This window comes from Nannobrachium achirus (assembly GCF_963921795.1).
Source record: "Nannobrachium achirus genome assembly, chromosome: 9".
NCBI classification, from domain to species: Eukaryota; Metazoa; Chordata; class Actinopteri; order Myctophiformes; family Myctophidae; genus Nannobrachium; species Nannobrachium achirus.
In genome coordinates this window covers 24131263-24147737 of record NC_137818.1, presented here as the reverse complement: position 1 = coordinate 24147737, position 16475 = coordinate 24131263, and the positions used below count along the sequence as shown (strand labels likewise).

General features: G+C 43.6%; 1 protein-coding gene across 3 annotated transcripts in view; it reads right to left on the bottom strand.

Annotated features, from left to right (window-relative positions):
• Positions 1-16475, bottom strand: part of mgll (monoglyceride lipase) — a 59233-nt gene that overhangs the window by 27340 nt on the left and 15418 nt on the right. For all 3 annotated transcript variants that reach the window (XR_013962386.1, XM_080734325.1, XM_080734324.1), the window contains one exon: positions 3390-3496. Coding sequence is in view for 2 of the 3 variants with exons in the window: in XM_080734325.1 (XP_080590451.1) it covers positions 3390-3496 (107 nt within the window). In the remaining variant the exon portion in view is untranslated. The remainder of the gene's footprint in view (positions 1-3389; positions 3497-16475) is intronic.

Here is a 16475-nt window from a genome sequence, read left to right as displayed (position 1 = left end):
ACACACACACAATCAACTGTGTGTGGATTCTGTGTGTTGTTCAAGTGAGCTAATGAACAGATGATTTTGACGTCATTGTAAGCCATTGTGTTATGACAAAAATCTTATCTCTGGCTTTCACTGGACAAATACAAGTGTACAGTAACACAAATAACACCAGAGCAACCCCTAACGAACAGAATACAAACTTTTTTTTTTTTCACTAATTATGTGGTGTGTATGAATTCACAACATTGTCTTCAAAGGGAAAACTGAAAAAGAATGTAAAGATGGCATAAGTACATAGTCTAAATTCTGATAATAATCATTAGCCTGATTTCAGACTCAGCGCTGAAAACCATGTCTGCTCAGAGAGTGGCCGGGTCTATGGACTGGAGCCAGGCAAAGTAATCATTGCTATAACGTGTTTAAGTAACAGAGGTCTCTTCGTCTCACAAAATGCACTGGAGAGAGAACTTCTGCAGGATACAGGACTGCAAATGGAAGTGATGACAAAGAAATAAGCAGAAAATGCTAACTGCAACATTATCAAATTGAAGCTGATAAATGTGTACCCTGATTGGATGAAATTGGCAACCCAGCTGAAAATGAATTTTCTGTTTATTAATGAGCTGGAGAGACAAGGAGACTCCTGTTAATGAACAAACACTCTATAGCAATGAATATAGATAGAGCTTTAGCAACTCACTTTTTGTTTTAACCAAACAAATATCACTTACTCTACCTTTAACCCTCACCTCTAACTACTGAATGTAAAATTGGAGCATTTTTTTCTCTCTGAGTTTTTCAATTTCAATAAAATGTAAGCGTTCTAAGCCAGGGATTACTTGAGCTGTCAAAGCATTATAAAATGTTAAGATTTCAATATTCATATATACCGTGCCACATTATGATGAATAGCAATGTAAGACGTTGCATTAGATCAGGGGTAGGCAACCTTAAGCACAGGGGCCAACATTGGCACAGGCGAGAGTGATCGCTGGCACACTGGCAGAGAGGGGATTTTTATTTTAAAATCAAATATATTTTTTAAACCTGATCAATTAATGAAGTCACCTAATATACAGCAAATTGCATCCTGCACATAATTCTACATTCATTAAAACTCTGAACTCTGAGTGGGGAGGGCGTCAGGGAGATTATTGCTAGAGTCTAATAATCTTTATAACTATCCTGACAATACAATCAAAATGTCAGAATGTTTGATGGTGTGTCATTAAAACGTACGTTGACATGGCACACTATCTAGAAAATAAAAACATGGCACTTCATTTCAAAAAGGCTGGTGAAGGAGTTTCTCTTCCTCATGCTTCCTTCAATGCATGGGTAGTCCAAGTTGTTTCTTTTCACCTGACAGGGGGATTTAGCACGTGGAAGGAACACGTTATTCCAACCAGTTCCTTTCCCCTCCATCAGGCGCCCCGGCTGGCCAGGGGGATGCATTATTGAGACCAGGATTACTGCATGTTTTTGTGAGGGTATCAACCCTAGGAGACACGGGGAGAACATGCAAACTCCACACAGAAAGGACCTATCGCCAACCCCACCTAGGGTGTGGGCGCTGATGACGCAGAGGGAGAAACACGCCCCCAGCACCCACAGCGTCCCCCGGCGGGAATCGAACCCTGGACCTTCTAGCTGCGAGGCAAAGCACTAACCACTGCGCCACCGTGCCCCGGGGTGAAGGAGTTTCTCAAGCATCCATTTTGGCAGGTGTCCAACAGTTGTTCATAGTCTTGTCTAAACCAATTTGGGAGGTAAAACAGAGACAACTGACAACAGAACATCCAGCTACTGCTACAACAGTATGAAAGTGTGCAAAGAGAGAGAGGATACAGAGAATGAAAGACGGACAGAGAAGAATGAGACCGACAGACAGACAGACAGACACACAGAAGGGGGGGGGGGGCAGAGTCTACAATGAGTTTTCTATGGTAACATTTGCAGAGTCACAAACAAAGCCTGGCTCCACCATCACGAGTCATCAGCCGCCTACATTGAAAATGCCAAATTCTCATCATAATTTGTTTCTCTTCCGTCTTTTTTTCTCCTCTGTATAGAGAAAGGACCCCAGAGCGTGTACAATAATTGTCATTCAACCCTTGGCACAGAATGTAACGCCTGGGAGGTGTCAAGGAAATCCATACTCTTCCACCGTTGGCAGGCAGCTAAACGCTTCTAGATTAACTGTCGGCCGTCTTTGTTAAAGGAACACAGTGCAGATGAATGGTTTCTGAGTGTGAACCATGGCTGTATTACTTTTTATACCAAACCAGTCAGGTAAGTTTCTCAAGAGGTTGTGTTTCAGTGAAGGGAACAAACAACATCCAGTCAGATCCAGTCAGCTTGTCATTGTTTGAACTTAAGCTCTTCAACTAAAACAAGTGAGAAGATTGCCCTTTAGATGCATCGTGTCACTCGTGTGCATGCACGCACACACACGCACGCGCGCGCGCGCACGCACGCACGCACGCACGCACGCACGCACGCACACACACACACACACACACACACTCACAGGTATGATAGATTGTCAGGCTCTCAAACTTTCATGTCAAGGACCCAAATAAACCCAAATGAACAAACCTTTCTTTTTTAAATAGCCAGTGTAGAAGGGTTAAAGGGATATTTCATAAAAAATAAAAAATAAACTTTTGGTAATTTTATCTTCTAATCAGGCTTTTGTGAACACAGTTTTTAATTTGCTTGATTCAATATTCAGATATTTGATATTCATTTTATCAGACCCATCTCCCCAATCAAGGTCCATTCCTATACAAACCCATTGTAACTTCAAACTCCATTTCAACCATGATAGATTAATCAAAAACACCTGTCTTTTTTCTGGTGACTCATACTGTCCTCCTAATACGTGAGCTGGCCATGTACTTTCGATAACTTTGCAATATTTTATTTAAGAAGCTGTGTCTCTACCTTTCAAAGTTTTAAAAGTTTTTTATGTCCCATAGCTAATAAGTATGATCTTCTACTCCCACAGTGCTCCACTGGTATTCATATCATAATCACGCACGCACGCACGCGCACGCGCACACACACACACACACACACACACACACACACACACACACACACACACACACACACACACACACAGTGGAAGAACAAGATAGCAGTTTTCCTAATTAATTTTCAGAAGTAGGCTTAGTTTTTCAGCTATTAATAAGGCATAAAGCTTCATATCAGAGGAGAACAGCAGAACTGCTGCTGCTGCAGCAGTGCTGCTCTCTTTGAAGCGCTGCCATGGTACTCCATGTCCTTGTCCTGTGTTTTGCATATTTTTGTTCTTTGCATAGTTTTCTTCTCTTATGAGTCTGCCTGTTTTGTGTGTGTGTGTGTGTGTGAGTGATTGTATGTCAGTGCGTACTCACCATGGTCATGAGCGAACACAAACAGTGACTGTTCCTTAAGTCTCTGTGCAATCTCATCATACGGTCCACAGTGCTCTCCTGCCCCGTGGGCCACATAGACCAGAGCCCTGAGAGGAGAGAAATAATGAGCAACGTTAATCCAACTACGTACAAACAAACAAAGCAACACACATGCACGCGCGCACGCGCACACACACACACACACACACACACACACACACACACACACACACACACACACACACACACACACACACACACACACACACACACACACTCAATTCTTTCAAGAGAAACAAAATGTCTTGGTGGAGTTTATCAAGGTAGAGGCAGAGACAGCTCCTGTCAGTGCAGGACTGGTTGATTAATATAACTAAATTAAAACTCAATTTCTGAAAACATTTATGGATTCATGAAACCAATACAAACTAAGTGAAATCAAACACCATACCGAAAAATGAAATAAAACCCCAAGCCAATGGATATTTAAATACTATAATATGCTACGCAAATTCTAATTATCAGGAGACTGGATGAGAGATGGGAGAGGCAGGGGAACATGCAAACATTTGAATGATTCTTGCAAGGATTGGGACATCAACTTCAAACTATAGTTGAAGACAGTATGACTGTTGACAGGTGAGAGATAAAAAAAGGTTTTTGTGCTGTTACAGTATAGCAAGACAATTGTTTTTCAGATATGTTTCTATGAAATCAAATCGTTTTGGAATTTTGTGTATTGCTGCTACAGAGGCTGAGTAATACGTTTTCCATTTTTCAAATCGGACTTCAGCCTAAATGGGTTGGCATTTGACACCAACAACCAGGTCCAGTGCAAAATAATTAGAATGATCAAAGGCAACGATATTCAGTGGATGGATGTTTTAATTGCACAACAACAAACATTTTATATGTAAAAATCGGAACTGCATAAACCCATCTTTAAAAGACCATACCGGCATAATTTTATGCCAGTGTCTATTCACATCTTTATATTGTACATTAACACAGGCCAGTTACCCATTGTTTTATTTTGTAGGTTTGTTTACAATTTCTCCTAAGTAAGTTACCTGTAGATGCTAAAGGCTGACCTCCTAACATCTACAAGGGCCCTCACCACCCTCTTCCAGACCATCTGGAGTGGGGAAAACATCCCCAATGATTGGACAAAGGGCCTAATTGTCAAGATCCCTAAGAAAGGAAACCTCCAGAAGTGCGACAATTGGCGTGGGATCACACTCCTTTCCATCCCCAGCAAAATCTTCTGCCGAGTTATCCTGGACAGAATAAATGGTGCCATCGATAGCAAACTCCGTGAAGAACAGGCTGGATTTCGGAAGGGCAGAGGATGTATAGACCAGATATTTGCATTACGAAACATCATCGAGCAATGCACAGAGTGGAATGTGCCCCTGTTTGTCAATTTCATTGACTTCCAAAAGGCGTTCAACAGCATCCACCGCGAAACCCTGTGGAAGATCCTGCATTCATATGGAATCCCCCATAAGATCATCTCATTAATAGGGAGATTTTATGACCATTTTGAATGCAGCGTTATACTTGGAAATACCATCTCTGAGTCCTTCCCGGTACGATCTGGAGTACGCCAAGGTTGCATCCTCTCACCCATTCTCTTCCTGACTGTCATCGACTGGACAATGCGAAAAACAACAGCTGATAAGCATCGAGGCATTCAGTGGACCCTCTCTAGCCAGCTTGAAGATATTGACTTTGCTGATGACCTTGCTGTCCTGTCCACAAATATAACACATCTACAAGAAAAAACGGATCGACTCACCAAGTATGCACTACAAACGGGCCTCATCATTAACACCGCCAAAACCAAAGTGATGTCCATCAATACCACCTCACAGGCATGCATCACCATAAACGATGAACCACTTGAAGTTGTTGACACCTTTGTATACTTGGGAAGCTTGATTAGCCAGGACAATGCTGCACAAAAAGACATCCAGCGCAGACTTGGACACGCACGCAGCACCTACACAAGACTCCACAACATCTGGAAATACAACACCTACAGCCTCAAAACCAAGATCCGTCTGTATAACATAGGGGTGTGAAAGAATATTCTTTATTCGAATATTCGTTCGAATGTTAACAATAAAAGAATATTCGAAAGTAAAAAATTGAGCTTCGAATTAATTTATATTTAATTAAAACAAATCTACCGCACTTCTCGCGAGATTCTGGGCGCATGGAACGTTAAAAGGTGGCTGGTCTCGCAAGGCAGAAGTCTCCATTCGCTGCTGCAAAAGTGGGCTGATCTACAGGTCCACAATGCGTCGCTGATCCAATACGTTGTGGGCTTGTACATTAAGGGTGCCTATTTAGCAACACCGTCATACGGCGAAGAATAAACCTCCAGCTGCTTTTAACTTTCCCTTCACACTGTCACTGGCCGTCGTCCGCTCCGCAGGGAAGGCTCTCTCCTTTCCGACGGAGTGGAGAGATGCACTCGCCTCGCAGTTCACTGCACACTCAGTGCTTTTAAACTTAATACGTTGATTCAGAATGATTAACGAGTCAAGCTGAAACGTGCGACTCATTTGGTAGTGACGGGAAGCCGGACAACGAGACTTCTCCACCGAAAAACACAAAGCACGGATTTCTTCTCTCACGAGTCATTCTCCCCGCACGCAGCCACGGTAACGGTAAAACTCCGTCACACTCTTGTAGACTGCCTAATTTGGTTCAAACCAAAACATACTCCATTGGTGTGATTATAATTGCTCGTTTCATGTCGTGGCTGTTCCAACTCCATCACAGGCTGCTGCTGTGACGCTTCGCAACGACGATGCGATGCTGCCAGGCACGTGCACACAGACATCAAACGGGGCTTGAGCCCCTGCCCTTTTAAGAGAGAATTGTCCACCAAAATGCCCTTTTAGAAATGTCAGCCCCTGCCTCTATAGCATTCTTTGCACGGCACGTCCCTGACCAACGCGGACCTGGCTGCACGACCGCGACTGTCTACAGTTTACAGTTTACGGCATTTAGCAGATGCTTTTAATCCAAAGCGACTTACAATAAGCAGATAACACAATATATAATATAAATATCACAATAATAAACAAGTTAATAATATGTCAGTACACCAACAGCAATATAACAATGCAAATGAAATAAATAATTAAAGAAAAAGGTTTCTTAAAAAAAAAAAAAAAAAAAAAAAAAGATTAGAATAAACAGCTTCGAATTGCGAATGCTTCGAATTATTCGATATTTTCGAATATTCGAATTTATTCGAATCAACGGTGGATTTTCGGGCGAATATTCGAATGCTATTTTTGGCAAATTTTCACAGCCCTAGTATAACACCCTAGTCAAGCCGGTCCTACTATATGGGGCTGAGTGCTGGCGTATAACCAAGGGCGACATGAACAAAGTCAGCTCTTTTCACAATGGCTGCCTGAGAAAGATCTGCCGTATATTCTGGCCCAATACAATATCTAACAAGGAACTCCACATGAAGACTGGCTGCCGGGACGTGACCACAGAAATTAAACACCGTCGCCTGAGATGGCTTGGGCACGTACTTCGAATGCCCCCAGAGCAGATTCCCAAAGTGGCCCTCAGATGGACACCACCCGGGAAAAGGAAACGAGGCCGACCTAAGATCACCTGGCGCAGAACTGTCGAGGCTGAGCTGAAGGAGATGGGTCTCTCATGGGGCACGGCACAACTGGCCGCCAAAGACCGGGATAGGTGGAGGAACATTATCGAAGCCTTATGCCCCATAGGGGGCGAAGAGCATAAGTAAGTAAGTAAGTTACCTGTATTAAAATGTGCCCTAAAAATTTAGTAAATATTAGCTAAACTTCATTGCACGGTCATGGATTTAAGGGATATGAATCATGGACACATGGAGTTTTGTTCATAAATCAATCTTTTCTCCAGGGACTCTTTTCGTCTAGACTTTTCAAATCAATCTGTGTTTTAAGAAAGCATTAAAACACGATAATATAATAATGATGGATTACCTACTTATCTCAAGTCTCTGCAAGTTTATTTTCATACCGTACTGAAATTGGCTTCCTCGAAAACCAAACAAACCCCGACATACTTTGGAAAATGGTTGACAGTCATAGTGAATGATCTAAATGAAAAATACTAGAAAAGTGTACTCTTTGGACTGCAGGTCTCCACCAGGCCGGGCTGCCTATCCAGGGCCTGCTAACCAAATGCATGTAATTTTGGGTGCCATTATTTTTGTAATCATCCAAACACAGTGTGCCTCCATTCACTGTGCTTTATTTTGAAGAGCACCGGAAGCCACGATCGTGTCCATGTTGTGGAAATTCACGGTCTTGTGATGTGGATCAGGATGTTTACTTTAACACAGAAATGAAAAATCGTCACTGCGGCCGATCATCGCAGTGACGCCGTCCAATGTCACCGTGCGATCGAAGCGTTTTTTAAAAAAAATATTCTGAGATAAAGCTGTTTCTTTGCAGAAGCAATGAATAGGAGCCTATGGAGATTACACGTTTCCTGCTGATGGCGGTAAGTTGCATCATGGGATACGACGTTTTTTTGCTCACCAGCCGTCGCCGCCGCAGCACCTGTTTACTGGCTCTGCACCATGGTAATTCTTATCACATTCCTGGACGTTTTTTGGCATCGCAACTCGCAAGTGTTAATGTCGCCAAACGACCCCAGTCGCCAGTCCCCACTGATGTGCTGACCCAGATATACGTGACTTTTATCAAACCAGTCCTGGAATACACTTCACCTGTTTGGTCTGGCCTCCCAAAACACTAGACCCACGATTTGGAAAGTCTCTGCAGAGAAGATGCTGCCTCATCATTGGTACTATAACTGATTCCTTCCCCACACTGGAGACGAGTAGGGAGGTGTTCAGACGCCTATAAGCATAATATACAACATCCTGTATAGCCAGAGATTAAGGATAACATCCATCTGTTTATCCATCCATTCCACCACACCCCTGTTTTCATAGCCCAGTAACTAGGAACAGACTCAGAGGAAATCTATCAAAATACAGCTCACAGGAAAACAAAGAAAACATCTATTCATACAGTCACCGAAGCTCATCTGAGTATAGAAAAGATCAAGGGGCAAAAACATTAATCCAATTCCAATGCATTTTTATTATGGAACAATAAGTCCAACATCTGAACATTACACTAACACAATACAGCATAAGACTGTGGTTCTCTGTCCTGTCCTGTCCTGTCCTGTCCTGTCCTGTCCTGTCCTATCATATCAGGTATCAGGTGACTCTACAGGTCATGGTTTGGCTCTCTAGTAAAGTTGACAATCAAGTTCATTCTGCTACTGCTTTGTGTGACCCTTTGTGTGAAAAAAACAAAGACATAATTTTCAGGGCCCTTTAGTGTAAACATAGATGTTATTCTACTAAAACCAAAGAGAGGAATGCTGAAACTAAAAATACGTAATAACTAACGTTTATGTCCTGGCTTGACAAAATCACAGGAAGTTGTGTGATTTATGTGACTGCTACATTCCTACAAGTCCAGTGATTTCAAACCATTTACAGGTGCAATTCATTTTTCTCATATGAAACCTAAAACGCAACTTTATTATCTTAGACATTTAAAAAGCCGACCACATGCAGTGGTCCAAAACCCCTCCAACAGTCTGTCTGTGAGACTAATTTCAAACCCTTGCTGATCTAATATCATCTATCAGACCCCTACATAGCTGAGATCAGTGGACCAACAGTGGTACCAAATGTTTATTTTTCCCCCCTTTGCACTATTTAGACATGACAGTAGAGAGAGGGAAGGACATGCAATACAATTATGTGGTTTATTCTCACTTCATATTCTGAAAAGGCGTATTTTCCAAACACTTGTCTTTTCTTAAGCCATATTCTACTTTACCCAGTATCATAATATGTTGTTGTTATTATTGCAGAGCATGTAACACCAACGCTGTTGGTATTTATGTGTATGAATTAGGGCACGTTCTCACCCAAAGTCTGCTTAAAAGGTCCGGATCAGGGACCAAATGTTTACATTGTTGCATTTTGAATTTGGTCCGGGTAGCGTTCACACGGGACTTTTGTTAAAAGAACCAAATATGTAAACAAAATGACACGTGGACATGGTCATACAGGCTGCTGTTGATCTATTGACAGAATAGGCTATTCCTATGGAAAATTACTTCACTGCCTATTCTAATTCATTTTGTGTTATTAATCACAGCCGCTTCCTATATCTTTTTTTTAAAGAAGCGAAACTCACACATTTCAGGCAGTAATTAGCGATGGATGGAGGAATCTCTCTCTTTCTCTCTCTCTCAAAAAAATATAGCCTAATATAAAGCCTTCTTCTTGATTCATTTAACAATAAATAGCGCAAGAACGCGTGGCCAAATAAAAACATGATAAGCGTCACCGTTTCCACATCAAATAATCTCTCTCTGTCTCTTTCTTTCTTTACAAGCAACGGGTCCATAAAGATATTTCCTATCCTTATCATGTTGGAAATGTGAAGCTACATGAATAAATAACCTAAATAAATACAATAAAATAATAGCAAATCCCTATTGTCCCAAATGTTGAATCTAGCATATGCGTGTGAGCCATAACTTTATATGCGGTGGCGCATGCTTAAAAATAACATATCTAACAGGTTGCTAGCTTGCAGATCTGTTCTTTAGACCACAGGATTAATTTAGCTCTGAAACAGCCGTGTAAGCTTGCAAATCAGTTATTTTTACGCACAGCACACGATGACTGGAGTAGGATATGGACATCTTACTGCCGTCCCAACAACAATGTGAAAAGTTTGACTCGTGAACGCCTGTCCTCAGGGGAACAGTGAGAGAGCGAAAAGAGAGCGAAATCCTAATAATGCCTTGAAAAAAAAGCCAAGTTTGACATTTCCTTGTTGGATGGAAGTTATGTGCGCATCGAGGCTGTCTCCGTCTACTCCCGTGTTACACACAAGATGGTGACCTTACTTTTATTTGTGACAGTATTTGCGTCAAAACAAACAATGATCACCGTGTTCGGAGAGCGACCCCTGGAGTCACCGCACACAATGGGTCACCAGTTTCCATGTAGGCTGTAGCTTACAAGACACCGCACCGGCGGAGCGACGGCTCACAGAGAGAGGAGATGATACAATTATTAACGTGTAGCCTACCGCATCTAATGAAGAAATATCAGCGGTCGGGTCATATCAATAGTGATTCCCGTAAGAAATTCATGCTTTTAGAACTAATTATTAATCCAGCTTCACAACTGCAAAACATAAAGATTGATGAGTGTAGGCTAAGCTGTAGGTAGCTGAAGTTAGAATTGATTCACGAGTTGTCGTTTATTCTTTTTTTCCATAGCCTATTGTTTATCAATGAACAACACACAGTGCAGAATGTACTGTAGGCTGATCAGACCTACGTTTGGTCCTCTATAAAGTCCGGCTCCGTTCACACCAGCAGAGGACCGGACCATGGTCCTTTTGGAAGAGGACCGAGTCCTGCCTTTTCAAGAGGACCATGGTCCGGACCAAACAAAGGGACCTTTGCACGTTCACACCAGCGGACCAAAGGAGAAAGAGGACCATGGTCCCTTTTAAGCGGACCAAATAACCCTGGTGTGAACGCGCCCTTAGTGACTTCTAATCATGAATCTACCACAAGGTGTAAAGTAAACTAGAAATTAGGGCACGTTCTCACCCAAAGTCTGCTTAAAAGGTCCGGATCAGGGACCAAATGTTTACATTGTTGCATTTTGAATTTGGTCCGGGTAGCGTTCACACGGGACTTTTGTTAAAAGAACCAAATATGTAAACAAAATGACACGTGGACATGGTCATACAGGCTGCTGTTGATCTATTGACAGAATAGGCTATTCCTATGGAAAATTACTTCACTGCCTATTCTAATTCATTTTGTGTTATTAATCACAGCCGCTTCCTATATCTTTTTTTTAAAGAAGCGAAACTCACACATTTCAGGCAGTAATTAGCGATGGATGGAGGAATCTCTCTCTTTCTCTCTCTCTCAAAAAAATATAGCCTAATATAAAGCCTTCTTCTTGATTCATTTAACAATAAATAGCGCAAGAACGCGTGGCCAAATAAAAACATAATAAGCGTCACTGTTTCCACATCAAATAATCTCTCTCTGTCTCTTTCTTTCTTTACAAGCAACGGGTCCATAAAGATATTTCCTATCCTTATCATGTTGGAAATGTGAAGCTACATGAATAAATAACCTAAATAAATACAATAAAATAATAGCAAATCCCTATTGTCCCAAATGTTGAATCTAGCATATGCGTGTGAGCCATAACTTTATATGCGGTGGCGCATGCTTAAAAATAACATATCTAACAGGTTGCTAGCTTGCAGATCTGTTCTTTAGACCACAGGATTCATTTAGCTCTGAAACAGCCGTGTAAGCTTGCAAATCAGTTATTTTTACGCACAGCACACGATGACTGGAGTAGGCTATGGACATCTTACTGCCGTCCCAACAACAATGTGAAAAGTTTGACTCGTGAACGCCTGTCCTCAGGGGAACAGTGAGAGAGCGAAAAGAGAGTGAAATCCTAATAATGCCTTGAAAAAAAAGCCAAGTTTGACATTTCCTTGTTGGATGGAAGTTATGTGCGCATCGAGGCTGTCTCCGTCTACTCCCGTGTTACACACAAGATGGTGACCTTACTTTTATTTGTGACAGTATTTGAGTCAAAACAAACAATGATCACCGTGTTCGGAGAGCGACCCCTGGAGTCACCGCACACGATGGGTCACCAGTTTCCATGTAGGCTGTAGCTTACAAGACACCGCACCGGAGCAACGGCTCACAGGGAGAGGAGATGATACAATTATTAACGTGTAGCCTACTGCATCTAATGAAGAAATATCAGCGGTCGGGTCATATCAATAGTGATTCCCGTAAGAAATTCATGCTTTTAGAACTAATTATTAATCCAGCTTCACAACTGCAAAACATAAAGATTGATGAGTGTAGGCTAAGCTGTAGGTAGCTGAAGTTAGAATTGATTCACGAGTTGTCGTTTATTCTTTTTTTCCATAGCCTATTGTTTTTCAATGAACAACACACAGTGCAGAATGTACTGTAGGCTGATCAGACCTACGTTTGGTCCTCTATAAAGTCCGGCTCCGTTCACACCAGCAGAGGACCGGACCATGGTCCTTTTGGAAGAGGACCGAGTCCTGCCTTTTCAAGAGGACCATGGTCCGGACCAAACAAAGGGACCATGGTCCCTTTGCACGTTCACACCAGCGGACCAAAGGAGAAAGAGGACCATGGTCCCTTTTAAGCGGACCAAATAACCCTGGTGTGAACGCGCCCTAAACAGCAAACCGTAATTGTACATTTCCAACACTCAAGTGGTTTTTGTGCTATTTAGGCTAGTACACATTCTCCATAGTAACTCCCGTGCTCACTTAACACAACACGTAAGGCCCATTCCCACTGGGCCAGATAACAGATAAAAAAAATATCTTTCTCCATTCAAGTGGATGGTAAGAAAATATCTGACAGATTTTTTTTTTATCAGTATCTTACCATCCACTTTTTTTATCTGGCCCACACACACACACACACACACACACACACACACACACACACACACACACACACACACACACACACACACACACACACACACACACACACACACACACACAGAATGGAAAGGAAAACTGCATAGAGGGATAACAGAGGTGCACGCAGGCACACACGCGCACATACACACACACACATAAACATGCAAATGTGAGTGTAGATGCACAAAACATCTCTGTAGTGCTGAAACCTTTCAGTAGTTTATTTCTGCAACACAAAGCCTTCAGGAGCCAGCTAAAAGCTCCAATCATCACTGGAAGACCATTAGCCTCAATGTATTCAGCGACAGAACACAGAGAAAGGAACGCTGATACAGGATGAAAGAGAGAGAGAGAGAGAGAGAGAGAGAGGAGTCTGAGAGAAAATAAGGAGCGTAGCTGTTCATCAAGCTTCATTAGTAAATCATTATGTTCCCAGTCCTCTCCTCCTCCTCCTCTCTCTCTCCTCTCATAAATCCAGAGACTGTGGCTCAGGCTGTCTCCACACATGTTGTTGGTGGTTTGTGTAATATACGTGTACATGCTTGTGTGTGTGTGCGTGTGCGTGCGTGCGTGCGTGCGTGCGTGCGTGCGTGCGTGCGTGCGTGCGTGCGTGCGTGCGTGCGTGCGTGCGTGCGTGCGTGCGTGCGTGTGTGCGCGCGTGTGTGTGTGTGTGTGTGCGTGCGTGTGTGCGCGCGTGTGTGTGTGTGTGTGTGTGTGTGTGTGTGTGTGTGTGTGTGTGTGTGAAAGACTGTCTTTGTGCGACTGTGATGTACATGGGTCAGGACTTCTATGAGCCAATCTCAGTGCAATGTAAGGAACACTGTGTGACACAGCCTGGGGCTGGAGAGTTATAGTGTGACGAGGCTAATTTGTTCTCTCACTCTTTCAGCTCTTTATCTGATCTTTCTCAATTTATGTCTTTCCCCAACTTCTCTCTCTCTCTCGCTCCCTCTCTAGCTGCTCATTGCTTCTTTCAGTTTCTCTCATACCCATCTCTTCACATTGTCTTCCTTCTACCAGTACCTCTCCCTCACAGACATCTCTGTTTATACTACATCATTCTTTCTTTCATATCAATCTTCTATCCATCCATCTTCTATCTTCTTCAACCATTATCTCTCTCTTCCCACTCTCCCGCTCTCATTACCGCTCATTCTTCCCATCATTTAGCATCTCATTCCCTCTCTCTCTCTAATGTCACCCTCTACTTTTACTTCAATTACCACTACTACTCACTCTCTCTGACTCTTTTCCCTCTCTCTCTCTTCCTCCGCTCTCCTTTTCTCCCTCTTCCTCCCTCTCATTAACTCTCTCCATCTCTTTCCCTCTCCCCCCCACCACCTCGCATGGGAACTGGAAACCAGTTCATCTCCCAGGATGTTTTCAAGAAGCTGCGGCAAACAGCCATTCTTACAACCCAGCCCCAAATACCACAACAGCAGAAACAACCCCCTCCGCGCGCGCGCGCGGCACGCACGCACGCACGCACGCACGCACGCACGCACGCACGCACGCACGCACGCACGCACGCACGCACGCACGCACGCACGCACGCACGCACGCACGCACGCACGCACGCACGCACGCACGCACGCACGCACGCACGCACGCACGCACGCACGCACGCACGCACGCACGCACGCACGCACGCACGCACGCACGCACGCACGCACGCACGCACGCACGCACGCACGCACGCACGCACGCACGCACGCACGCACGCACGCACGCACGCACGCACGCACGCACGCACGCACGCACGCACGCACGCACGCACGCACGCACGCACGCACGCACGCACGCACGCACGCACGCACGCACGCACGCACGCACGCACGCACGCACGCACGCACGCACGCACGCACGCACGCACGCACGCACGCACGCACGCACGCACGCACGCACGCACACACACACACACACACACACACACACACACACACACACACACACACACACACACACACACACACACACACACACACACACACACACACACACACACACATACATTTGGGGGCATAGACCAACTAGCCAGAGCCATACTTGGTAGCTGCAGAACCTAAAACCAAGCCAAGACGTTAATCCCCTTAACAAGATGCTGAATGGACACTCCCATGCTTAATTCAACTCCCTCACTGTGCCAAACACCATTAAGTACCTTCCATAAAGTGGAACAAAAGACGACCTGCATTTCCCAGTTGGACTGACCCTGAAAAGATTGTGTTATGCACTACATGTTAATGAGTTATCTCCTAATTGTTTTCTTAAGGATTATCTCTGCTTTCTGAGAGCACAGTGGAGTAGACAGGATCAACTTGTTTTTCAGAATTCTGATCCGGTCTAGAGCGTATATAACTTTGTGTCATCAGGGCGGCATGGATACCATTTCGTAATTGGTATAAGCGTTTTGTCTGGCATGGTAAAATATACTACTTGATTCGGGCAAAAACAATGCAGTGCCAACCAGAAACCACAAAACGGAAACAACTTTCTAGAATTGTAAAGTAGGCTAGGTTTAGACCGGATCACACTGGTCAGTTTGGAATGAAAACAGGGCTTTCCTCCATGTGGAAAGTCTGGTGACGCGAGGTTAACAGTGGCGTGGGAGTGGGGCAGCATGGAGTGGCCACCCAATGGGGAGATGCCATGTGACACAGGTCATAAGATTAATTCCACCCCATGATGGAGCCCATTTAGGATGGGGACGCAAAGTAACTGGTTCAGCCACTGTCTGGGACACCACCAACCCCAATGAAACACTTGACTGTCCCTTGAACTGAACTGAACACCACACAGTAAAAGAAAATCCTTAAGGAAAACATTTGTACATTTTAAACCAGCTGATTGAACCCTAGCATTCCTATTCTGGGAATGTCTAGCAAAATAGAACATTTTCACTACAAGGAATTGGGAACATAAAATATTTATTTTCACAAGCCTTAACCATGTGTTGCTACAAGTGAGTTTCACCGGTAGAATAACAGAGATCTACATATATGGGCACAAAAGGACAGACAGACAGTTACAAAAGGTACTCTGACAAAGCCCTGACACTATCGTGGCTTTGCCAAAATGCATAAGCATTTGTGTATTGGTGTGCGCCAATAAGGAAAGTGGAGCTGTGAGTGATTTGTCCTCCATTGATTTAAATTTGGGATGTGCTACAGTACCTTTGAGGGATTTTTTAAATTCCTGTTTTTATGTCCCTCGAAACTATGACTCAGACATATTGGTTGGATCGGTGGTGCAATGTACTGTAGGTGTGAGGGCCGCTTAGCGTCCCAAACCTCTAGTGTAGATAAAAAGCCCTTCCATAACATTTCTTTTTATCTCCCTCACACTTTCTTAAATTTGTGAATCTATAAACATAAGTGGCTCAACTTTGTGGGATGGTGAACAGAAAATGTACTAGTTTCCACACATGGCTTTCCATATTATCTGCAGCGCCAGCGTTTAGCTCCAAACAAGAGTGGTAATAAGGGTCCTT